Source organism: Anguilla anguilla, chromosome 1 (genome assembly GCF_013347855.1).
Source record: "Anguilla anguilla isolate fAngAng1 chromosome 1, fAngAng1.pri, whole genome shotgun sequence".
NCBI lineage: Eukaryota > Metazoa > Chordata > Actinopteri > Anguilliformes > Anguillidae > Anguilla > Anguilla anguilla.
Window position 1 is genome coordinate 30,869,699 of NC_049201.1, and position 26,742 is coordinate 30,896,440.

At 39.0% G+C, this 26,742-nt stretch overlaps 1 protein-coding gene and 1 non-coding gene across 2 annotated transcripts; both read left to right on the forward strand.

Moving 5' to 3' along the window:
* Positions 1-3,463: 3,463 nt before the first annotated feature.
* stx11a (syntaxin 11a) lies at positions 3,464-15,276 on the forward strand. The gene is made up of 3 exons (XM_035388833.1): positions 3,464-3,703; positions 4,912-6,284; positions 13,459-15,276. Exon 3 carries the CDS (start codon positions 13,464-13,466, stop codon positions 14,331-14,333), a length of 870 nt encoding a protein of 289 aa, XP_035244724.1. The 5' UTR covers positions 3,464-3,703; positions 4,912-6,284; positions 13,459-13,463; the 3' UTR covers positions 14,334-15,276.
* Positions 15,277-22,511: 7,235 nt separating this feature from the next.
* On the forward strand, positions 22,512-22,594 carry trnal-uaa. The gene has a single exon. It is a non-coding gene; the product is annotated as a tRNA-Leu (tRNA).
* The last annotated feature ends 4,148 nt before the right edge of the window (positions 22,595-26,742 follow it).

The following is a 26,742-nucleotide window of genomic DNA, read 5'->3' on the forward strand; positions in this document are numbered from 1 at the left end:
TAATGATACACCAATGCTTGTAGATTAGACCACATTCATGTAGGGGAATTCAGCTGTCAATTTTGAGTATTTAAAAAATGTAGCTAAAATGCCAGATCACGCAACATAAACATAACATAAAATCCAGAAACAGACATGGCCTTTCTCATCCACTCCTGTGTCAGACTGCCCTATCCATCACACTTGGGTGGGGCACTACTGTTCCGCACGTGCACAAAATATTGCAATGTATGCAGCTGTTTCAGTAAAACATTCAGTTGCAGCAAGGAAAGCTGGGAAAGCCAAGGTCTTCTGATCACTTTTCCCTCTGGCTCACAAGGGACATGGGACACTTTTCACCAAGGCAGGCATGTGGGCAAGCGTGGGGTTTTCAGGTCCTCAAGTCAAAAGGTACAAATTAATAGTCATAGCGGGTCTTTTTTTACATTTATCACTTGGGCCTGTCCATTCTGCTTTTTTTGGAAATTCATTACCCAAGAGGTTAGCACTGTTTATTGTCTACATCCCTAACCTGTCAACATTCTCAGTTCTTGTAAACATATAGTTAATTACTATTACATCCTATTCTGTTGTTAATTATTAAATATGTCCAAACATGTTCCATAGTAATATTTTATATTGTGTACTTTTCATACAGGTCTGATTCTTCCCACCCACCAAGGACTGCTTTACTCAGAAATATCCAGTCCTGCCAGGTAATCTGACTCAAACTGAATCATGTTGAGAACTACAAATCATTTTTAACCTCAATGATGCTGCTATTAGTCAGTGGATTTCCACATCTGTTTAGGTGTATTGCCATCTTGTGGTTGCACACAACAGTCAGTCTCACTCCACATTGAAATACAATTTGCAACCATAATGAGAACTATGTTTCCCTGTACATCTTCTGTGCACACTAGATAGTCAGTTGTGTAATTCACTCTTTACAAATACTACACTTGTAAGCCAACCCCCACAACTTGTACAAACTTGTTATGGCATTCTTATTCCATCTCTGTTTGTTGGGTGTTTGAGATTTTTACCCATTTTTAAATTAAGTGAATAATTCCAGCAGTCAAGTATTAAAAAGTGAGAGAATATGGCCAGAGATCAGGCACATAGTCACTGTTGAATGTGATTAGAGTGCAGCCAGAAATACGTTCAGTACCACAAGTTCCTCTAGGCCTGAGGAACAAAGAATTAGTGCCACTTTCTCTTCTTGCAATGAATAAGACTCAAACCTGAAGCTAGGAAAGGTTGTGCGTGATTCTCTCTCCCTCCGCAATTCTGAGCATAGTAGGCTGGTAGGCTTGTTTCCCTAAAATAGCACTGCACTGTCACCAGCGCGACTCACCCACAGACTTGCTCTGGTGGCTTCACTTCCTATAATGAGCATTGCTTCACCACCCCTAAGTGAGAAACTCCCCTGCATGACTCATATCGCATGGGAAATTTTATGCAGTGTTGTTGAAACTATTCACAGGCAGCGTTATGTTCACTTCTTAGTTCATTCTATGTTTCCCACCAACAACTCAAATAATTGATAACTGAGAATGAACATGAATATAACTGCAGATGAACTGAATATACAGTATGTGAACTTCAGACTTTAAGCAAAGCAAAATATGTACATTACATCTTATTGATAATTAAATTTTAAAAAGGTGAATTAAAGAGTTAACATCAAGAGGTGGGAACTATAAAAAGAACATGAAAATGTTCATAATAGGTAGAAATTAATTAATTAATTATTATTTATTGTATTGTTTTATGTATATAACATTCAATTTCAGAAGGCCCAGAAGGACCAGTTCACTAGCTTTACTTTAGCCCAGAATCTGTTCATTTTCTATCCACATGGAGGGCTCCTTTACTATACCTGACCATATTATACTGTTGATTAACTGAGCCATGTGTAAATATAACTAAACTAAAACATCAACCTTTTGTCATATTGCCATAGGGATGCCTTAAAACTTGCATAACATACCTTTGCTCTACACTCCTCACTCTTCTCTTTTCTGCTTTGGCCCTGTCTATATACTTTCCTCCTCTCCATACTTTATTACATACTCTCTTCTCTTCAACCTTTGTTCTCACCCTACACCTCTTCTTTCCTATATGCTCTTTTTCGCTGCACTTGTTCTCTTCTTCTTTCTTCTCTCCATACTCCTCAATCCTCCGATGCACAATCCTCCCACTCCACCCGATACTTACTTAATACTTCACACACTGAAAAAAAAAAACACGGAAGGACAAGGAAATAATTGAAGTTAAATTACACATGTATGTGCATGCCTACTTCCTTCACAATTTTTTTGTTGTTGTTTCACAATATATAATAATAACCAAACACCTATAGGCTTAAAGTAATATAGTCATCATATCATCCATCCACATACAGCACCTGCACAAATATACTTTGAACAGCTAGGTCTTTTACATTCTGACATTCCTTATGCCTACAAAAAAGGACCTGCATCCATGTGACATGGGTAGCTGGCTAATGATGTAACATCAATTCAGCTACTGTCAGGTAAACAGATGAAGACTAAACAACAAAGCTATACGGTATTCTTTGTAACTTTACAATCTTTAAAGAAAAATGTTATGTGCATGCACGATAGTGCTGCTTTACTGCAAGCAATCAACCACCAGGTAACTACTATCGATAACTAGCTTGCAACACAGTGTACTAGGCTAGCTAGAGACAGCTAATGTTACCGTGTTGTATGCTTCACACAATGATTGGTATTGTGAAATACAACACTGCCCCAGGTTTAGAAAATATCACTGTAATGCTTTTCAGGATTTTTTCCTGATTCTTCTCTCTGAAACTGAATACACTGATGTCATTAAAAGTGCAGTGGGAGGCCTTATTTATTAGGAACAGTTATGAACCATGTGTGTGTGTGTGTGTCTGTGTCTTATATAATCTTCCTGAGAACCTTGTTATATGAAAAGTTTGTCAGGCACATCAGATGTAGAGGGCCTGTAGTATCTGTATTGTAACCGTACATTCATTAACGCAAAGCAGAAATCCAGTGAGAATATTTTAGAATGCAGAATTCCAAGAACTTGTCATACATTTGAAGAGGAATTTTACAGTCACAGTAAATGTCTACAATAAAGACTGCAAGTGGATTCTATACTTAAAATCTATCTGATGACCCTTGCCACACAATGTACAGTTGACATGTACAGCTTCTTTAGGCTAGTGCAGGATCCCAATTCAAACCATAGTACTGTAAAGTCTGACTATTTAAATTTTATATCAGCTATTTCCTCATGCCAGAACGCAGAGCAACTCTTGCATTCCAGAGTTCTATGACCAGAGTGACAGCGAAATGCCTCACATTTCTTTACCAGCAAAACCAGACAAACAATGACAGTTTCCTCCTCAGGATGGTCCAATCTGGTCTTCCACACCCACCAAGTACAATAGGAAGTACCTTCCATGCTGTCTGCATACACAAGGAGATGCTTCTGCTGTATCAGTCAGCTAAGAGGCTAAGAGAATGGAGGCACAATTTACAGCAATTTTCCAGAGTGGTACTAAGTTAGCACTCATCTCATATGAAGTGTGCTCTGGTGTGAATTACTGATTTGTTCCCAGTGTCATGACTACTGCTGGTAAAATGCCATTTCTATGCATGGATTGCACCAAGATTTTCTTTCTTCCAACCGGCTTTTTAAAATTATTTTGGACTGCAATGACATGGTAAGTCCTTACCCATTTTGAGAAGGAATCTGATCCAGATTTTAGTCAATGGTGTCCAACTATAACATTTGGTGTGGACATTCGAATATGTACAAATATGAAAATAATTTAGGAAACAAAGGAATAAATATAACAGCTGGATTATTATAAAACTACAACATATGGCTGACTAACATAATGGCATGTGAATTAAAATGTAATTTTATGCATTTTATAATGTGTATGAATGAGTAAAAAACATGGGTGCTATCAAAAAGATAATCCTCTTCTTACATTATATAATCCAAGGATATATATTTTATATTTTTAAATTGGCATCAAAATGTTCTACATATATGAAGAAAATGCATCATTCATTTTCCATTTCATTTGTGTGCGCAGTGCTTCTGCGCAGTGCTTCTGAAAGCATGTATACATGGCAATATACATGGCATGCTAAGATATATGCGTAAATGTGCGTGAGCAACATACACAAGTTAATTAAGAGTAAAATGAGATGTATACAAGCAATCATTGTATTTTCAAAACCCCATTCTACTACACAGTATATTGACAAATATAACCTTTGGTTTTTTCATAATGGCTGACCTGTGGTACAAACTGGTTTGGTGAGTTTCATCGCTCATTGTAACACTGAACCAGAACAGGTTTACCCTGTTCCTGATTTCTCAGCCCAGAGCCAGATCACATGGAAAAGGTTGCACTGCTTTATTTACAGCAGGCAAAAACCAGTGTTCTTCATAAACTTAAGGGGTTACGAAATGAAAAGCTACTGGAAGCCTGGAATTTTAATGACAAATTACATTTTCAGCAAACCAAGACTTTTCAATTTTAGGAATGCTGATATGCCAGCACATGGATATATCACAACGTAATGTGCAACAGTAAAGCTCATTTTGTGGCTGAAAGAGATTTCAGGACATAAAATGATGGTTAAATGTTACTGGAAAATGTGAATATATTGCACTTTAAAAGATAGGTCCCTCACTGGGAAAGACAAATCAGCCTATCAGAACTGACTACTGACACAGCCTACTCAAGTTGTCTTGCTGTGAACTTCATGTGTCTGTCTAAAAGAATACACTTAATATGTATCCATGAAAGTTATTTTTTAAGAAAATACAGGTGTAGTCATTATTAGGTATATGACAATTCCAATGCATAATTTTTTTCACTGTGACCATCTGCAGATTGTCTCTCTGTTTCAGACAAAAAGAACTGACGGCTTCTAGCAGGAACAAGTGGGTGGAGTCAGTGCTGTACTGTCCACCTCTCCCCAGCACTGCAGCACACGCCCCCAAAGAACCGGTTGTTGGAAGATGCAGCCTCTGAACTGCTAAGGCCAGGATGTGGTGTAAATAGGCTCAGAAATTCACCACTGGACTTTTATTTGACTTTTTACCCCAAACATGAACAGGCAGGTGAACCATAGATATTATGCATGACTGCTCTAAAGCAGGAATACAGTGACAGTCACCACTAACACAAAGTCCAGAGGGAGGTCTACAATAAAATGGAAATGACCCACAAGGAGGACAATAAAATGATCATCCAGAAGCCGATGGATGTAGTGGACAGAGAGATAAGAAATGTAGACCAATGGTATGTTATACAATGTTCTGAAAGGGGGCAAGGACACCCATGTCATGCTCACCTGGACTGAAAGCTGGCATAGAGATGTCCTGGACCTTGACAGTGGCATCTGGGACATCTAAATACCACTCCTGAACCAATACACACCAGATATGATATAGGATACAGTTTCCAGGACAATATCCCCAGCACAGGCCTGACCATGACCAGGGTTCAAACTAGACACCAACCAGAGATATAAACAAACATACAGATACACAAATTCTATCTGTTTGCTTCACAAATGATTGCAACAGGGAATGTACTGCCATTGAGGCATGAGAATGAGTGTGGGCACACATGTAATTAACTAACTACAGAGTGTACATTAATGAAGCAGAGTTGTAAATTAATTCAAATTGGCTGGCAGGAAATGGTTTTCCTTTTTGATTTCTCAAATGCCTAAAAAGTAATATATGAGATTATATATTGGACTATAGACTATCAATGATCATCACAGTCATGCGCATTGTCCCCAAATATTTTAGAAAAAACTGATGCATTATATGGTCGAAAGGTCACCTCATTTATAAAAAAGAAAAAAGAAGAGCTTTCCTGTTTTCCGAAACAGTAATAACACACAGTAACGTCAAGTAGCAAGCTACCGATTAAAATGTACAACCAGATTATCACCATGTATCAAAGAATGGTTGCGAATCGCATGCATGCAGCCAAACTCTTTCGGCAACTCTGTTACTCTGTGCCACTTGTTCGTCTTCGAATGAAAACTTCACGTTAAATTGTCTTCCGCATTATGCGAGGACACACATGTAGTGCAGGAAGAACTTTATCGGCACCATTGGGGAACTCCACCCATGAACCAGTCTTTACAGTACTTCATAGAAGAAGCATCGAATATGATAATATTGGAGAGTGAAAGCAAATAAGTTTGATTATGATTGTTAGCCAACATTTGCGTCGTTGAACTGGCTACGGTGCATGAAATAAGGTATAGTAAATTTCTCTCGTCAAATTTTAAATTGACGTGTGATTTAGCCTAACTACGAATAGCCAACTCCTAGATTATTTGTAGGACGTGTTTGTAAGTGTCAGTTTTTTTCGAGGTTTGGCATAGCCTAGTCGCATAGCCTACATTTGAGTAACTTGCACTTTGTGAATATATATTCGTCGCGCGCGATCAAAAAACAATTTGCATCAGGTTAATTCAGTTGTGGGCTGGGTTTCCACGCAATGGAAAGTTCAACATTCATGTGTGGAACAACTGTCCACAACTGAATAGAGCATATCTGAAGAATCAGTATTATTTAATTTACACAAGCAATGCCCTGAGTGTTTACGATTAGACAAGTGTGCCCAGATGCTTGTTTATAAAAGAATTGTGTTCGCATTGGTTACACATTTGGCCATGATGTATCTTTTTATGTTTACACTGTAGCCTTTAACACTCCGTAGCCTTCATAAATTACCTTCCTGTATTGCACTTATAAAAACCCAAATAGTTGACAAGCAACTTGTGTTATACTGGGCATAAAGGCAGGTCTATGGACTGTTTAATAAACTGCACAAGTTATTTTTAAAGATTTTTTTTGCATTTGCATCCGACCTACAGTGGCGGAAACCCTATTCGGAAAGGCACGCATACTTTGTTTATAGCCTGTACATATATATATATTTTTGAGATATTATATTTGATGGATATTCGGAAACTTACATTAGCGGGAAAAGTAAGCATTATATATGCTTTGACATAAAATGAAATCTCAGTTATTTGCGCACAAGTAAACGCGATTTAATGCAATTTTCGAAACATCGACAGATGCCATTTTTAATCAACAGTTGTCGACGAATGGGTCCCCCAACCCACACCAACTTGTCGAATAGCCTACAGAAACAGATCATTTTGTTGGTGGAGCAGATAGGCTTCACTGCATAACCCTGATACAGCTTTTTACACCAGAACACAGTTTCAATCGGACCGTATTTGCTAAAATAACGGAATATCATGCATTTTAATTAATCAACGAATCTCCATCTCTGAGAATGTTTTCTATTGAGCATCTTAAGTTTACTTAAATGTAACTAAAAAGACGCGAATCTCTCTACGTCTTCCTGTAGACAGAATTACAATGTAAGCACGTGACTAGTTGATTAAATCTCTGTTAAGCAAATGTCGACTGCATTTTTCAGGCGTCGCTGTGTTTGATGTGCAGTGGCACAGAGCGTTAACGTAGTGAAGGGTGCGGTATGCCCATAAATTCGTGGAATGAGATCAGTTAATTCGTTACGCTCTAATGGACCTCACAACAGCGGTGAATGTTCAGGAGCATAACTGCTTCTTTGCCAGTTCACACCAGCACTGTGTTTAGGCCTCTAGTCATACCTGAAGCATAAAGGAGTCTTTTGGATTTCTCAGCCCTTATCTGTCATTGACAGGGGTCATCACCGTGTTGGCTTGTGACGGACTTTTTGGTCAAAATGCGATTTTTACCACGGACATACAAAACTTGAAGTGGTCAAATATTATCAGAAACACTAGACCTCACATGCTAGACCTCACAATGTGCCATAGTACATATTTTAATATGCTACACAATTTATGATGATAGAATTTCTAACATTAAAACAACAGTGCCCTACCTTGTTATGATGAAAACTTGGAGACTGGAAAGTCAGCCATTGTATATGAGCAGGTGGTAATCCTAAAACAGGCATCAATGCGGCATTTCGTGTTTGAGATTTAATAGTGTTCATATGACTGAAACCACGCTCACAGCTACAGGTGTCTGGGCTTAATGTGAGCAGGAGTATTGCAAGTTTGCTCACTTCATTGTGCTCCTCGCTGTTCTCAAACAGATTGCAATGTGTATTATCATGGGAAAAAAATAAACTTTTTTCCCAATCAATTTATTTATTTATTTTTTTTTGCCACGGACATAGACAAGTCTTGCCACGGACACGTTGATGACCCCCTGGTCATTGAATCAAACACAGAGCCAGTGGTTTGCTTTGGCAGGAAACTGGAATCACATTGTTTATATTTAGACAATAGAAAATGTGAAGAATGATAAAAGAAAGACTACTGGAAGAAATAAACTGGATACACACAAAGAGGTGAATGAGTAAGGATGGTGGCGATCTGTCACCGCAAGGACACAAGCATGAATTTGTGTTCTACTATTGTTATGCATCTTCTGTGGTCGTATTCTGTGGGGGAAAAAACATCTTCTAATTTACTCTCCGCACTTTTTGCCTATATAGCTGATGTTTTACAGCCAACGAGGGGAGAGTGCCAGACTTAAAATCCTGGTCAACAAGCATTTGTAAACAATGGACCTGAATCCAAAAGTCCCTGAACCAACAGTCTGACAATCTCTTTCAGCAAAACATCAGTTCTACCCCCAAGCCACACACAAACTACCCGTTGCAGATTTTCCCACCATTTTAATATTTTTTAAAAATATTTTGACATCCATCGATTGACCTGCTTATTCCTGGTCCTTGTGGGGGGGCTGTCCCATCATGCAACAGGCAAGAGGCAGGAATACACCAATCCATTGCAGGGCACACACACTATCCACTTAAGACCACAGACAATTTAGACTTTCCAATTAGCCTAACCTGCATGTAGGAGGAAACTGGAATACCTGGAGGAAACCCCCACAGACATGGGGAGAACATGCAATCTCCACACAGAAAGGCCCCTAGCCAAGATTCAAACCTTCTTGCTGTAAAGTGACAGTGCTATTACCACCCCTAAATTTTGACATTATATTTATTCATGGAATTTTTTATTAGGAGCAGGGATCCAGATATTTGTGCAGGAGCTTCTAAGGCATGGTCCATTTTTACATTAACCAGAGGTTACTTGGTGAATATCCATCTATATCAATGAATTAATACTGTATGTTCAACCATGAGCTATTAAAGCCACATTGTACAGGGCACCTGCCAAGTAAACAGACAACGGCAGTATTAGGCATATAAGTAGTATAAATGTCAGCATCTAAAACCACATCCTATTGTGGGGATTATGTTGTTTTTATTACATTGACCTGTTTTCATTACATTGACTCAACACATTTATGTGTGCCTTAACATCCTGTTTAACCCACAGGTTATGTGCACTATATATATAACAGACACTCTATCCATTGTTCCACCACCAGTGTTAATGAACAGAGAACAGCAATACTGGGACAAGTCCTCAAAATTTCTAGAAGCTAAAATTAACTAGTTATCGGTCAGGCACCATCAAATGGACAGCCAGCTTGTATTGCGTGTGTAGTTGTGTGAACAGTAGACAGGACAACCTCAATTTTTATATCCAAAAATCTAATCGATCTCTATACTGATCAAATATGAATTTAACCTTAAATAAATGTATTCTGGACAGTAATTGTCTTTACACATGGAATCTTAATGTGGTACCACTTTTATGACATACTTTCACGTTTCTCAAAAAGCCATGAATTGAGTTTTGTGTAATTTTCTTCAGCAAATAAAATCTGCAGTTTTAATGCTGTGGACATGATGTTGTCCATGCGTTTTTGTAACAACAGTGGAAACAAATGTACCTGAGAAATCAAACAGCTTGGAAAGAATAGATTAATGTTTTAATGTCCAAATTTACAGTTCAAAGCCATGGTTTCTTTACTCCCATTCTAGGCCATGTCATTTGATCAGCATTTCTGTTGGATATTTTCAAAATCCTTCTCCCCCCTCCACGAATAGAAATGCTACTTCCTTTTTATGCCTCCGCGACGGCACAGCCGTGGCCGGAGGCATTATGTTTTCGGGTTGTCCATCCGTCCGTCCGTCCGTCCGTAGAATAGAAATGCTACTTCCTTTTTATGCCTCCGCGACGGCACAGCCGTGGCCGGAGGCATTATGTTTTCGGGTTGTCCATCCGTCCGTCCGTCCGTCCGCCCGTCCGTCCATCCGTCCGTCCGTCCCATTCTCACGAACGCCTTGAGGGAATTTCTTCAAATTTGCACAAACATCCACTTGGACTCAAGGATTAACTGATTAGATTTTGGTGGTCAAAGGTCAAGGTCACTGTGATGTCCTTCCTTAACAGCTTGTTGAGACTGCTGACCTCCAAGCCTTGATACCACCACCCCAGGACATCACCGTGAAAAACAGAGCACTGGCTACTGGTTGGCGGAGGTATACAACCGCAAGGCGGTGTTTCTAGTTTCTAAAGATTTAATTTTTTTTCTTCCTAGGACAATATGGAAATGAAAAGGCATTCAGCTACTCATTGAATTGTAGTAAGAACTGCAGAAGGACAAACTAGGGACAACCCGCTTTATCACATACTTCTTAGCCGGCTTTATTTGCACTCGTCGTGAGCATGAGTAAGAGTTACTCATATACAAATAGCGGTTTCTCAACAAGATAAACACACTGTCAGTAACAGTATGTATAGTAGGCATTACAGCTTCATAGAGAGACATTTGAGACACATGCAAATGAGAACAACAGCAACAGTAATGGCAGCACCCATGAGCTAGCTCAGTGGTTAGCAAGTTAGCCACCTCCACAAAATGATCTTCTGTCCTCCAGTGGTACCAAAGAAAACAGGGGATGCACCTGCAGTTATAGATGCCATTTGTATCGATAATATGTATCCATCATTTAGAGCGAATCACAGCAAGCCAGAAATTCAGAACAGATAAAAACGTCAAAGCAACAAAAGCAGTGTAGATGAGCCTTGACTGCTCCAGTGGTTTTAGGCTCCTAGTGACCCTATGATCAACAGGAGGTATTGAAGGAGAAAAACATAAACAGTGGGTGTCCAAAGGTAGCTACAGCCATAGGTACTGTTTATATACTGAATTATGGTATTTTTTTGTGTTTCTTATTTTTATGAAGATATATTGGCTTGCCTTATGTGGAAACAAAGCAGGGCATTAATCCCAGAAAGGTTTTTAGTGATCTTTTTAGATTAATGTGATAATTATTTGGCAAAAGCCAAAAAAGGACTGGTATGTCAAGCCCAAATCAATGTTTTTTGGTGTAAGATAATGATGATCAAAGCCAAAAAAAACACATAAATATGTTTCCCATTATCATGACCTCTGTACTGACTAAGCTTACGACACACAATTATTTAATGCCTTCACCCGTGGGCAGGCTGCTGAGGACACTATGAAACATTATCTATGAATCAGCAACCAAACCAGTTATTTTAATGCAAGACTTGGGAGTTGCTTCTATTCTAGAAAACAGGTAATTATGTTATTATATGCACTGAAAATGTACCAATGTGTTTTGATTTCTAGTAATTTCTAGTAATTCACTGTAAAAGAGACTAAAGTATGTTCACACAACTGTAGATCTGTAATCAAAAATGGATTCCAAATGTATCATTTAATAAAAGGTTAAGAATGTTACCTGGATTCATTCATATTTGCAGTATGCTTGCATTAGACCTTTGGGGCAAATCCTTACTTCTTTTCCACTGTTAATGTTAGTCAACCTTATTCTAAATGTGTGGTGTTGGTCATTTGTCCTGAATAAAGGAGGACATTCTGATGCAGTTTGCAGCAGAAAATACCACCTCAATCCTAAAATGGGTGGCAACAGAAATTATAGTTTATCATGGTGATACCACTTTTTCACCCTTTCCTCAATGGAGAGCACCCAGTACCTCATCCTATTCTAGTACATTTTTGTTTGGACAGTTTCTATCGCACTAGCTGATTTTTTAATTCAACTTTCTAATATTACTTTCTATTATTTACATCATCACTATCACTGTTAAGGGCATTATAAAAAACCTTGCTCAGAATTTGTAAACTTAATAATGACATTCTGTATCATCTGTAGGATTAAATGAACATTATCATTAAATGAACAACATCGGCAAGTAAGTGAAATAATCTAATTGATGGTTTACGACAATGACAGCCCCTTACGAAAAAGTCACGCATTCAAAAATCATGTGTTCAAAAGCCACATGTGAACACCCAGCATGTGAAGAGTACTCATGGACTAGAAAATAACTCCATTTATAAGATGACAGTGGAAAAAGTATCTCAAGATGTTTTGTTTTCATGTCTGAAAATATGAATTCAAGTCTCATAACTCTGTGCATATAGGACATATATTGAGGAATATATTGAAAATATATAGCTCTTGTCTATGAACAATTGCATATATACATTTTTTGGTATATGCTGCATTTTTTGCCTCCAAAATATGGATTGTACGTTTCTTTCATATTTTGGCATGGCTTACCATGCTATAAAACACCCATCTTATAAAGAGGTGTTTCTACAATCAACCTCACTGAACCTACACAACCTTACCATTTAGCCAGGCATATCATTGACTGTATACTGAAAATAGATGTGCGTTAGGGCATATGTGTTGTGTCCTTTAAAAAAGAAACATTGTGTCAAACTAATACTTTTCATTCAACCCACACGTTAACAGCTTAAAGTACTGTAAGAGAACTCTGCATAGCTTAATTATGCAAAAACCGTTGCTCAGTTTGCACAGTGCAACACTTTCTAGAGTGGTATCTTTATAAGATTACACACCTGCTTTGCTTAAATTAACAATGGCATAGACACAAATGGACTGCTTTGACATCAGACATGATGTTTGGAATAGGCTGTGGGTTTGTGAAAGTGGTGAATAATTAACAGTACAGTAATGAAAAGGTCCCACAGGCACTATTGCCATCAGGTATAATGAGTCTTTTTACATTTGATATTCAAACCGTCTTAATTTGGCTTCTTACTGAATGTTATTCCACAGTTTCAAGGGCAGCAATTCCTGGTGAAACAAAAAAAAAGGGGATGGCATTGTTCTGTTCTTTTCAACATATGACAGATGTGGAGTAGGTATGGTTGTGTGAATGATGAATTACTGTTCACCAGGGAAGTCACATTACACAGACTCAGATGTCATAGAATGTGCCACAAGAAACAAGTGTCATGGAAAATGAATACTGGAAATGCTAGTATTAGTTCTTTAACCAAGTTGTTATTTAACATGTATGCTTAATTATTAGAGGTGGGAAATACATTTCAGGTTTCCTGGAAGAAAATAATGTAAAAAAAGCACCTTGGTTAGTGCATCCAATCAGCAGCTTTCCTTGATTCCTTCAGTGTTGCAGAAAAAATTGCAGCTGTTTTTCCTCTGCATTGCAGACAGAATGCGAGACAGGCTGAGTGATCTGCGGGCCGTGGCCCAGGCCTCCGCTGGAGAGAATGAAGTCAGTGCAGGCGATGAGGACGATGGTGAATTCCAGCAGCAGCTGGTTTTCCAGGGCGAGGGAATCATGGACGATGTGTACCGGCAGGCACAAGTCATGCGGAAGGAGATCGTCCTCCTGAAGATTGATATCAAGCGGCTGGGCAAGCAGAACACACGCTTCATCACCTCTGTCCGCCGCATCAGCAGCATCAAGCGCGACTCCAATGCCATCGCCCGCGACATCAAGACCAGGGGGGAGGGCATCCACAAGCGGCTACAGACGTTGGGGGCCCTGAACAAGGAACTGGAAGATGACCAAGGCCCCAGCACAGCCCTGGTACGCATGGTCCGCTCCCAGTTCGTGTCGCTCACCCGTGCCTTCCACGATGCCATGAGTGACTACAACCAGGCCGAAGAGGTCCAGCGCGAGAACTGCAAGAACCGGATCCAGAGGCAAGTGGGCATTATGGGCCGGGAGGTAACAGGCGAGCAAATCGAAGAAATGATAGAGACGGGCAAGTGGAACGTCTTTTCTGAGAACTTGCTGACCGATGGGAGGACGGCACGCTCCGCACTTACCGAGATCGAGAACCGCCACAAAGAGATCCTGGACCTGGAGAGCCGAATCAGGGACATCCATGACCTGTTCCTGCAGTTGGCCATACTGGTAGAGGAGCAGGGCAGCATGCTGGAGAACATTGAGGCCAACGTCTCCTCCACCCAAGACTACGTGATGGAGGCCTCAACGCAGATCAAGCAGGCTGTAAAATACAAGAAGAATAATCCCTGCAAAAAGCTTTTCTGCTGCTGTTGCCCCTGCTGCAAGTAGCAACAAAACATTATCAGACACACTTTTATTCTTAGTCATGCTCCTTTTCTGTGCATCTGAAATCTTATATACAGTGATTTCAAATTTCATTGTTTTGACCACCTGTTGCATGTTCATTTGAATGACCAACAAAATTGTACTGATGGTTACTGAAATACAGTACAAAGCTTGAGCCGAGGCTTCTCACAAGCCTCAGAAAAACCTGATGATGCTTGACAGACAATAGATAAATGAGAGTTTCACTTGGCTTCATGTGTAGAGGATGGTGTGAGGGATAAGGTCTTGTGACTTGGTGTCAAACCACATGTGATTCTATTAAATATATTCAAATATACTTGAAGCAGTGAGCTATATCCTTCACATTTGAATATTAGCAGTAATGTTTAGCTGGTTTAGTCATTTTGTGCTTTGTGCACTGTGAAAGTACCATTGTATATAGCTGTTGTTTTGAAACACTCTGTGGTGGTACATGCTTTGTGGATATGTTTATGCAGTAGTACATTTGTTACTGGTGTTACGTTGTTTGATTAACAGAAGCAATGTATTTTGTAGTAGGAATTGTAGATAGTGTTGCGACATTGTCCAACTTGAAAAAGTCTGGTTATCTCTATTGTGAAACAGAGTTTCAGTGCTTAATTGCCCCACTGCTATTTCCTTTCTTAAAGGCTGTAGTGGAAGAGGAACTAAACCATCACCACTTTAACCACAGGCTCAGGCCTGTAGTGATGCACAGCTGCAATGTGAGAAGCTTCATTTCCCATTTCAGATTCCAAACAGTATGACTGGGTAATGTTTGCTACATCTTATAATATTTTTATTTTGGTACCCAGTATCTTTTGTATGCCAATACAGGACAATATAGAGGGAACTGTAAACTTTAACAGAATCTGTTTTGTATTGATGAGAAAGTCTGTGTAAATAAACTATAATGAAATATACTGTAGTACAATCCTCAATCCCATTTTTGTAAGGTGCTGAGCACAGAGACTAGATATCAAAACTGAGGGAAAAAACACTGATGCCCCAAACACTTCCTGATGTATTTACAGCCAGTATTCACCTGAAGAACATTGGTAATACATTTGCAACTCATGATTGCATGAATGAGTCACTGTACCAAGGGATGGATAACTAAACAGATTAGGTTTCCGTTTCTCAGAAAGTGCAGCTTGCTGTGGTTCTTTGATAGGCATTCAGGCAGCACGTCTGCTTGACTATTATATATACAAGATATACAAGAAGTTTAAACTTCCTCAAATACTGTACCCTCAAATATTTTAAATGAAATTTCTATTCTTAAATCTTACATAGCATTGTAGGAACTGAAACTAGAGATCCAAGTTTACCCATCTTGTATTAAAATAGGAGCATCCTTATCATGGAATTTCACATTACTTCAGCCAAAGGGAAGGTGTCAGACCACAACTGGGCCTGTTTCACCAGTATACATCCTCCTTAGTCCCAGCAGGAAAAAAGCTTAAGTAATTTAATGTTTTGTAATAAGTAATCTAATGTTTTGTAATAATGCAAGTGTCTTGGATGACAAATTTACCGACAGTACATGAGTTCAGAGATAAAAAATCAATTCAATATAACAAACATAAATGTGTGTGTGGTGTGGGGATGGCTGGTTTAAGCAGCCACACCTGCCCTGGGTCAAGCTAATTAGACCTGGCCAATTGGATAATTGATTAAGAATTAGATAATTGGCCAGACTAATTTGACCCGGGAACAGGAGTGGCTGCACCTGTGCGTAGTGAGATAATCAGTGCGTACAGGTTAAATCTGCCATCCCCACTCACACAAAGGGGAGCCTCTGTCATGACAGTTTTTAACATTTGCTCAGTTGGCTGTAACATCTTGCCACCCTCGTAAATAAACATGGACTGTTTGAACATCTTCTCCCTGTGTCTCTGTGCTGGAGGGCCACTTTGAAAGCCACTTCGGTGGCCTGTGGCAGGCTTGTTTGCCACAGTGTGTGTCTCAAGTGTTCTTCACACAGTTTCCGGAAAGTGCAGATATTTAGAGGAAATGGCATTGCATGATTGCGCAGTAACCTAAACTATATCTTAGGGTTAGAGTGCTGGTCTAGAGAGATTATTTTCAAAAATAAACCTGTTAAAACAGTCCAAGCTTCTAATTGTGCTAAAGGCACTAAAGGCAATTCTGTTTAACCAATCTTTAAACTTATAATTTGTTGTAGTTAAATTTATGTCAACTGTGATTCTTTGCAAATGTAGGTGACATTTGCATTGCTTAAGCAGCCCACTGACACTTTGGCAGTTAATTAAAATTTTGAAACTTAAGATCATCAGTATGATAATCTTTTGTCAACCTACCCTCGCCCATTTTTTTTGGCTGGACCGCAACAGCGGGGCCAGCCCTATGAACGCAAATGTCTGTGACTGAGTGATGAAGTTACACCATTGGTCGGCCGGTCCAGCCATATACTAGGTTTTGACCTGGTCTTGTTTTCTTTAAGCCTGTTTTCTTTCTGAAATCTCATCCAAAAGTCTATACAGTCTATGAATTATCATTGGATTTTGTAAATGCAATAGCTATCCATGTGAAATTTGCCTGGTTCAAATGTCTTGAATTTATAACTTCATTCTAAGGAAAACTTCTATCTAATAGTAATGCTGGTATGTATCATCAACTCAAGAATAATTTGGATCCAGGCCTATGGGACACAGTTTGGAATTGTACATCAAAGTTGATGGCAGCAAAATAGTGGTAGATTTCGCTCAGTTAAGGGCAAGCAATAATGTCAGAAATGAGAGCAAAATAATTAGTATTGCAATCACCTAACCTAACCAGTTTCTGATCTCAGTGTTGCTTTTTAGATAAGGTAAAGACCTTGCCACCTCATAATTGTGACACGGCCAGAAGAAGTCTGACAAGCAACTGAGTATCTAAACACTTGATGCCATCCAAAAACAAGAGTTTTCAATGTTTTATTCCAATAATAAAAAAAACGTCCTGCAGATCTGAAGGGTAATATTCAGTCCAGTCCATTCTGCTACTGAGTGCTTGATGTATCCATCCACTGGCAATTGACTGAATGGCTGAGGTAACAGTTTTAAGGAGCTGTCACTTCAAATCCTGATTGACCGATATATGTGTATGATATATGGCCTTTTCTTAGACCCCACCCGGCATTTGTCTCAAAACTTCACAACTAAAAAGAGGAACCAAAAGTGAAGTTCTGGGAACTGCAACCAAAGGTGGTGCAGCGTCATACAAAGCTGTTTAAAGATGAAATTGCAATAGAAACAATCAAGTTAAAATTAAAAATATTTAAATGAAAACTATTTTTAATTCATTTTTGCTTATATTTAGATTTATGTTTTGCTCTCACATTTAAAGAAAATAGCTTATGACTTTTGCATTTGTTTGGATTTGGAATTTATTTGCTTTCAATAACGTTTTTTTTTTTGTTTGTAATTCTAATATGTTTGCTCTCAGTTCTTAAAGTTTTTCCTTGCCATTCATTTAGACCAGTGGTGTCAAACTCGTTGCCATGGAGGGCCGTGTGTATGCAGGTTTTCATTCCAGCCTCAGATCTTGATTATATAATTAGTTAAATTATTTGCTGAATTAGGGATGCAGGTTTGTGCACAATGGTGACCCGACGTCTATGGTGACCCGCATTGTCTAAATAAAAATTTTCTTATATTCTGTGCTTCAATGCAGTTAAACGCATATGGCTGAATGAGTAATTGGACTCAATTAAGGCAGCATTAATTGGTTGGAATGAAAACCTGCATACACACGGCCCTCCATGACAACGAGTTTGACACCACTGATTTAGACAAATATACAGCCATTGTCATGGTTCTGTGTTTTCCCGTCTGTGTTTCCTTGTTGGGCCGCCAGATGGCGACGCTTCTGTTTTGTGTCCTGTTTAATTGTATTATTGTTTTCAATTATCCCATTATTGTTTGCTGGGTGTCTCGTTTTCCCTTCCCTCTCTGTGGCCTGATTGTTCATTGTGCCCTCCTGTGTCTCGTCTGTGTCTGCCTATTTAAGTTTCCCGTCTCCTGAACTGTGCTGGATCCCTGCTCGTGGTTGGTTGGTTGGTTGGTTGGTTGGTTGGTTGGTTGGTTGGTTGGTTGGTTGGTTGGCTGGCTGGCGTGCGTGCGTGCGTGCCCGCCCGCCCGCCCGCCCGCCCTGCTTCCATGTGCTTTTTGGATTTTTGGATTTTCTTTGTTCTATGTTTCTGAAGTTTTCCTTTATTTTGAAGAGTTGCCCTGCGAGGCCTTTTGTTCCCTTTGTTCCCCTTCTGGAGTTTGAGTTTTTCCCCCTCTGCATTTGGGTCCTAACCCTCCACCTCACCGTGACGGCCATAAAAACACACCAGATTTTCACTTTTGACCAGGCTTCCCTTTAATAATTCAACTAAAGTAGTTAGACAAAACAGAATTCTTAATTGTTCAGATTGTAGTTATGAACTAGACTGAATTCTAGGTGTAACCTTCAAATTGTTCGGAGCTCATCATTGGCCATGGTTCGCAACATGGCTCGTTTTTCCATTGCTATGTACATTTGAAATATTTTAACAAGTGTCCATTTAAAACATTTAGCAACTTGACAAATCCTTTTGTTCAGGCAACATAAATGCTTTACCATTTCTACAGCAAAAGGCTTATCGAGGCAATGCTATATTTAGTCCTCTAAACACAGCAATTGAACAGTTCTGGAGAGCAGCTGCTAGCTAAATGAATATAATGTAATAATGGGCTTAATTCAAAGGAAGCCACAGTTTAATAAAATGCCATTATACATCTTCTAGCATGTTAGCTTTTTCAGTCATAATGTATGTGGTCCAGGCAGACAGCACATTTAATATATTGTCAATTTGTGGCTTTAGTATTCATGTTTTTTCACCAACAACATATCCAAGACTCTGGGTGAGATTTTTGGTGGTGGTGGTGTACACAATATAATGTATTAATAGTGATTATTAGCTCACTAGATACCATTTATCCTACAATATTTAATTAAAATTCTGAATCAGTGGCATGGTTATCAATATCAGTGACAAGTTGATAGCCAACCAGCTAGGGGGCTACCAATATCTTGCTTCCAAAATGTAGCTAGTTTGGTTACATTACATTCTAGTTTGGTTACATTACATTACATTTGAATGAAGAATGAATAAATGAATGAGCCTTTATTGCCCCTATGGGAAATTCACTTTGCACAAGGAGCTTAAAAACATGAGAGACATCATCAAACATATAACATAAAACAAGCTTCGTAAAAACATAATAAAACATCATAAAACATCATAAAAGCATCATAAAACATCATAAAAGGCATCATTTTGAGAGATTTGACATGTAGTTAGACATCTAGTTAGGTACATTAGCTATCAGTACTGATTATACATGCAAGGCTATGATGATTATGATTATTATTTATATAATTCAAGTATTGTTGCCATATGGGTGGGTGGGGAATGGAGGGAAGACAGTACATATGGGAATGTAAAAATAAAGAGGACAGAAAACTGAAATGGAGTATGATCCAATGTAGTCTTTTGTTGTAACAATGTATGATCTGTGAACTTTGAATACTGCCTTTTACACAGTGACAAAGTTGAACCACCAACTCAACCAAACTCATTCAGAATGCTGCTGCTCATCAGATCTAAAACCTCCTCAGACTCAGAAAATTAACACCCCTTCTTAGCCCCCTCCACTGGCTACTTATATGATGCATCAAACTTCCAGATCACATCTCTTGTCTGTTTGGGCCCCACAGTGGTCGAATTAGCTTCCTACTGCAGCCAGAACAGCAGAAACTCTGCCCATCTTGCAACACAAACTGAAGATGCACCTCTTCAGATTGCACCATGGCTCCCCTGACCCCTTTAGATATCCTTTCTTTTCTTGGATTTCCATTTTGCATAATGTCATATGTGTAGCTGTGTAATACAGGTTTTCTGTTTAATCATACCTTAATCATGATACAAATTTGTTTGTTAGGTTAACATTACACTTAGTTATTATCAATGGATATCTGTGCCTTGGTGATTTTTGCAAGTAACTCTGATGTTCTCCACCACAGTTTGCTGCTCTGGAAAAGAGTGTCTCTGGCCAAAAGTATTACGCCACCTGTGGTTTTCTTTTAAAAACCGTCAGGTAGAGAAGAATTCAGTTAATATATGCACATTGATTGATTTATTGATTTATTGAACAACCAAAGTATGAAAATTTTGTTAACTTTCTACCTACAATAACACAATAACATGAGTTTTAAGTAAAATGTACTAAAAAATAACCTTAGACACTGCTTTCCGCAAAATAGCCTCCGTTAGCTTTAATTACTATTAAACAAATTATTGGAAGTCTATCCAATCATTTTGCAAATAGGGGTGTCGGAGGGAGGAGGAGGGGTAATTAAATTGACTGAAATCTTACCTACCTTAAGGTTTTTAAAACCACAGGCAGCCTAATACCATTGGCCTGTCGTGTCAGTAAAACAGGCACTAATGCTGCAAGAAATATGGCAAAGAAGAAGGCCTTAGGCTTAGATGTGTGGGGCCAAGCCAAGTAGACACATTGTAGCAAGGTTATTGCCCGTGAGAAATTGCAAAGAAGCTTAATATTTCCAGGAGCAAAGTTCAGTTCACAGAAGGGTCCACCTGATGGGCAATACAAAGGTGGTCAAGAGGCAGTAGACAAATATCTTGTGGTGTCTAGCAAAATAAATTGTTGTAAAATTGCACCACAACTACAGGAACAACTCAATGCAGCCAGAAAGAAACCAGTTTCTCCGACTACAATGAAATGGTTCCTATGATCTGCTGGTCTAAAAGGATGCCCTGTACGATATACATATATTATATATTATATTATCTTGTATTATGGAGATTTCATCTACTTGCTCAATTATATACCTTACAATATTACAAATAAAATTGGCCAGGCTGACTGGATGATGTCAGACTTTACAATAAAAAATTGCAGACTAATAGGCCTACATCTATCACAATTTTGAGACCAGCAAAAAAAAGCTAGAATGAACCTCAAGAACTGATGGGACAGATTTTCTCAACATGAAATGCTAGTCATGAAACTCAATGAATGAAAAGGTTACAAATGATTTACTACTGTCAGCCGACCGTAACTCTGTGTCGGTTCTTGTACTCCTCGACCTGAGTGCAGCTTTTGACACAATTGATCATGGAATTCTACTGGACAGACTCCAGGCCTGTGTTGGACTTCATGGACAGGCACTCGTTTGGATCATACCTATGTGACAGGAAACAGTTTGTCAAATTAAAAGAAGAAGAGTCCAGCTCCTCAATAATGAAATACGGTATTCCACAAGGATCAGTACTAGGACCAGTACTCTTCTCGCTATGTGCTACCACTTATCCGGGCACATGGCGTAGAGTTCCACTGTTATGCAGACGATACTCAGATTTATATTTCAATGAAACCTCGGAGAATAGCGCTGCTGTGCGGAAGGCTGTTATCCATCCATCCATTATCTATGCCTTATTCCTGATCAGGGTTGCCAGAGGTGCTGGAGCCTATCTAAGCCTGCATTAGGCAAGAGACAGGAATACACCATGGATATTTTGCCAGTCCATCGCAGGCCACACACACCATTACAAGGCCTCTAGTATATACATAGAAATATACATTTATAGATGTATACAAATATAGAACTGAATTTATGAGCCCCAAGTTTTTGCAGAACACAATTTATTTGAAGTAAACTTATCTGCAAGAGACAGCATAAAGATTACATACCATTATAGTCAAATCACAAAGGCTGTTGCACCATGTGATCTGTCGCCATAGTTCCTTTAGGAGAAATATATCTTCCTACATTCAATATCATTGGCTGACCGCCAGGGTCAAAGTAGGTCAAAAACATTTTGAGTCTACTGATTGGTAGTTATATAAAGTCACCAACAACAAGCTACGATTTTTTGTAACTTTAGTTGCCTCTGGTGTGTTGAAACAAGTTGATGTGGTGTATCTTCTTTACCAAATAATCAGCGTATAGTCTTCCAATAGTTGAATGAATGTGAGAATTACTGCAATCGTAATTTAGTTAAATGTTGATATATTAACTAACTGGTGCAAGCAAGCGAAGTGACTTCACAATTACTCTAATGGGTAAAAATGAATCACCTTCTTCATGCACAGCAATTGCCTTACCAGGATTGCCAAGTGGTTAAGGCGTTGGACTTAAGATCCAATGGTCCTATGTCTGCGTGGGTTTGAGCCCCACTTCTGGTAGCTATTTACTGGAGTTTTAATAACAATTCACGTTCAGGCTAAAGCCTGATTTATACTTCTGTGTTGAATCTACGCCATAGGTACGGTGTAGGTACGGCATAGCTGCGTTCCCTACGCCGTAGCCTGACGTGCATCTCCCCAGAAATGTAACTACACGTCGCGGCAATGCAGACCACAACAACTGTGATTGGTCCGCTTGGTAGCATCGCATTTCCTCCTACGCATTTGCGGCTGCTCCTCCGCCATTTTCAAAGTGAGTTGAACGAACATGGACCAAATTCGAGGACAAATTAACTGAGGAAATCCGTAAATATGTACATTTGTACGTAAAAGCAACTGTTGTTCAACATTTATTAGCTCCAACTCCAACATGTTCTGCTCAGTTTCAGTCGCCATTGTTTGAAGTACACAAAGAAACTGGAAGAAACTCAACTTTTTATGCCACTCAACACGGTGGCATAGAAACCCCACCGCCAACTCGCGTTTTGGCGGTGTATTGCAGAGCGACGCAGACAGACCAGCGCACAAGTATAAATGCTCACAACGGCGTAGGCCACTTGCATAGGCTACGGTGTAGGCTCTATGTAGATTCAACGCAGAAGTATAAATCAGGCTTAATGCCACAGTAATACTAACCCCATAAGCTTTCATAAACGTTAAACAACTTTGAAGTACTACCGCTCCCATAGCCGCCGGCTTACCGCCCACGCGTTTATTTAGTTATTTATTTATTTTGTTTAGGATCCAATTTCAGGCTTCTTGCTTCAATAGTAGAATACATTTTAAAGTTGCCTACAATCGTATGCTATGCCTGAAACAGATGTTTAAACATTTATATTTTTCACAGATGCTTTTGATAAGAAAGCCCAGTGTATACAGTGTACATGCGTGAATATGAGGGGGGAATCCATTTATAAATGCAAATGGTTACAATCTTGTACTTTTTAGCTGTGCAAACCTGTGCTCTGGGAAGTCTCTTTTTAATATAGTGCTTTTTCCATCATTTAGATGCCGGTTTTATTTATTTTATTTTATTTAAATTTTTTGTTGAGAAATCATCAAAACTTAAAAATAATATCACTTAATTGCAAATGGATTTTAGAATGTAATAACCAAACCTGTGGACCTGCTATCTAAAAAAAAACAAAAAAAAAAAACATTTGTTAGTCAATCAGCCATGACATCAAAATAACTGCTGATACAGTGTTTACAGGAAATGCATGACACGGCCAGCACAAGCAACCATAGACTGTATAAAAATAGCAAGCAACAGATAAACCATAGATATTGGTTAGGGTTCTGGTTATGTAGACATGTCTTTGATGAACAAATCATGTCAAAACTTGGGCCACCAGTTCGTCTCCCCTTGTTTTTTTTGCATTGCACTTCAGTCCTACGCCAGTTAGAGGTCATGGAGCCCCTTGTCACACAATTATCCCATTTGCACCACCTCAATAATCCAAGTTGATGAAGTAATTGCCATTAATTAAGCACAGAAGATGATTGACAGTGATGTTTACCAGCGCACTCAGGTGTTAAATTCAGTTCAATTACTTATTACCGTAGACATGCCGCAGTATTTTTAAACGATGTACAGGAGCATATTGTGCAGGGTTTTATGAGAAACAGTGGGTAAACGCCCACATTAAAAAGAGGAGTTATACAACATTTAACTTGCTAAAATTAAAAAATTAATTCATGATTTAACTAATTAACTAATCATGGTCTTTAATCAAGACTTTTAAGTGGTTAAATGCTTCATGCTAGGTTAAAACAAAAACCTGCCACAACACCAGCCCTTTTCGGATAACATTGAACACCCCTGATTTACAGTTGAGGCCAAAAGTTTACATACACCTAGGCTAAAGACATTCAAACTCAATTTTTCACAACTCCACACATTTCATGTTACCATACATTTCCTGTGTCAGTCAATTAGGATAGCTACTTTATTTCCATAAGAGGTCATTTCAAAGTAATAGCTCGGAGTCTATATCAGATTTTCAGTGGGTCAAAAGTTTACATACACTTTGTTAGTATTTGGTGGCATTGCTTAACTTGAGTCACACACTTGGGATAGCCTTCCTCAAACTTCTCATGATACTTTGCCGGAATTTTTGCCCATTCCAGACAGAACTAGTGTAACTCAGTCAGGTTTGAGGGCCTCCTTGCTCAGACATGCTTTTTAAGTTCAGTCCACAAATTTTCTGTAGGATTCAGGTCAGGGCTTTGTGATGGCCACTCCAATAATTTTAAGCCATTTTGTTACAACTTTGGTGATATGCTTAGGATCACTGTCCTGTTGGAAGACCTAGTTGTGACCCAATACTTTCTAGCTGATGTCTTGAGGTGTTGCTTCAGTATGTCTAAATAATCCTCCTTCCTCATGATGCCTTCTATTTTCTGAAGTGCACCAGTCCCTTTTCCGGCAAAACACCCCCACATGATGCTGCCACCCCCATGCTTCACAGTTGGGATGGTGTTCTTCGGATTTGTTTGGACTCCATTATTTACGTCTTGAAATAGGCGATATCATTGGTGATAAACTTACCTGTTGCTGATAATCACCTGAACGCAAACCTCATATCGACTTGGTCTCATGCTATATTTTCCGACCTTACAAGTATACTAGACTGATTGAATGCAGCATTCTTCACTTCATATAGGCTACTAGTCTGTAGCTATCGGCTACTGTGACACCTTACATTCTATCGCCAGTTCATTGCATCTCACATTTTCCCCAATGTTCATTTTTCACATTGAAGAACAATTATTTGCCACTTTAACATCTGAAATCAAATTTGTTGGTCATAAATACAAAACGGTTGTATAAATTTATTCATGTACATTCACATACTGAAATAAAAGTTGCTGCCATGCTTATTTCTATTTAGAGTTTGTTTGAACAACATTAATGTACAAGAAAATAAACAGCCTACTGTAAACCTGTTTCCTCGTCCTAAAGTGCCAAATCTGTCTGTAGGATATTAGCCACAAGACAAACTGACATTTTGTTATCCAATGCAGGCAATCTAGTCTTTGGGTAGGGCACTGTGATAACCTAGGCTACTGAACCACACAAATGTGGTTAAAAAATCTTGCATAATTGGGAGAATTCAAGTACTCTGCCATTTACTCTTTCTGAAGTTGGGATAGTATCAGATTCTGTGGGATGGTCTTTCAATCTCAGTGGGCGCGAGCACAGTGATGTAACCAGAAATGGGAAGACTTCCGCAGTAGGATTCATCGACATATCCTTAGGCTTTACCGGGAGGAGACATGGGGCCCAGTTTAAAGCCGGCTTAACTCCTATCCTTCAAGTTTGGGATACTTGAGGGAGGTAGAACACAAAGATTTCCATAGCACGGAAGAGGGGAGGTGGTAGCGGAGTACTGGGACACACCCCTTGCTCTCAATGCCTTAATTGGCTGCTGATTGAAAGGGAAACACAAATCTGCACCTCTCTGAATATGACAATCATTTTAAAGAGCACTGTAAGACTCCGAAAGTTGATAGGAAGTTATTCTGTAGAAGGGGATCCAGTTCACACAAAAGTATGTATGAATCCTACAGTGGGGCAGTCCCTCTGAACATTGTTATCATTCAGGTCACATCATTCATGTTACCTTAAGCATTAGCGAATCATTTCTTGTTATGATTTACTGGTCTCCCAAATAAGGTTACTACGGTTAGATTTAGTACTACAGAGAGTACGCTCTGCTAGAACTCCTTCCCCATACCCAGCCCCCCCTTCTAAACTACAGTTAGTTATTAATTATAATTATGGATAATATTAATTAGTCATGGTGCTAGGTATTGAAGTTCATGATAGTGAAAATTAACACACACACACACACACACACACACACTATATATATATATAATTTGTCCACACATATTAATCCCAATAGGATGTTTCATTTTGTTTTTGTGGATTTCTCACAAACAATCACTCTTAACCGATCTGAGGTGTTGCACTCTAGGTGATTTGTTCTGTGTTGTTAATATCACATTGTTTGTGTGCTGCTATAACTTGAATTTCCATGTACCGCACTCTGATATTTCCATATCACCTTATACAATACAATTGAATGGATAGATTACATTTGCAGACATTTGAGTTTCCTGTGACAGACAGTTATAGAGAG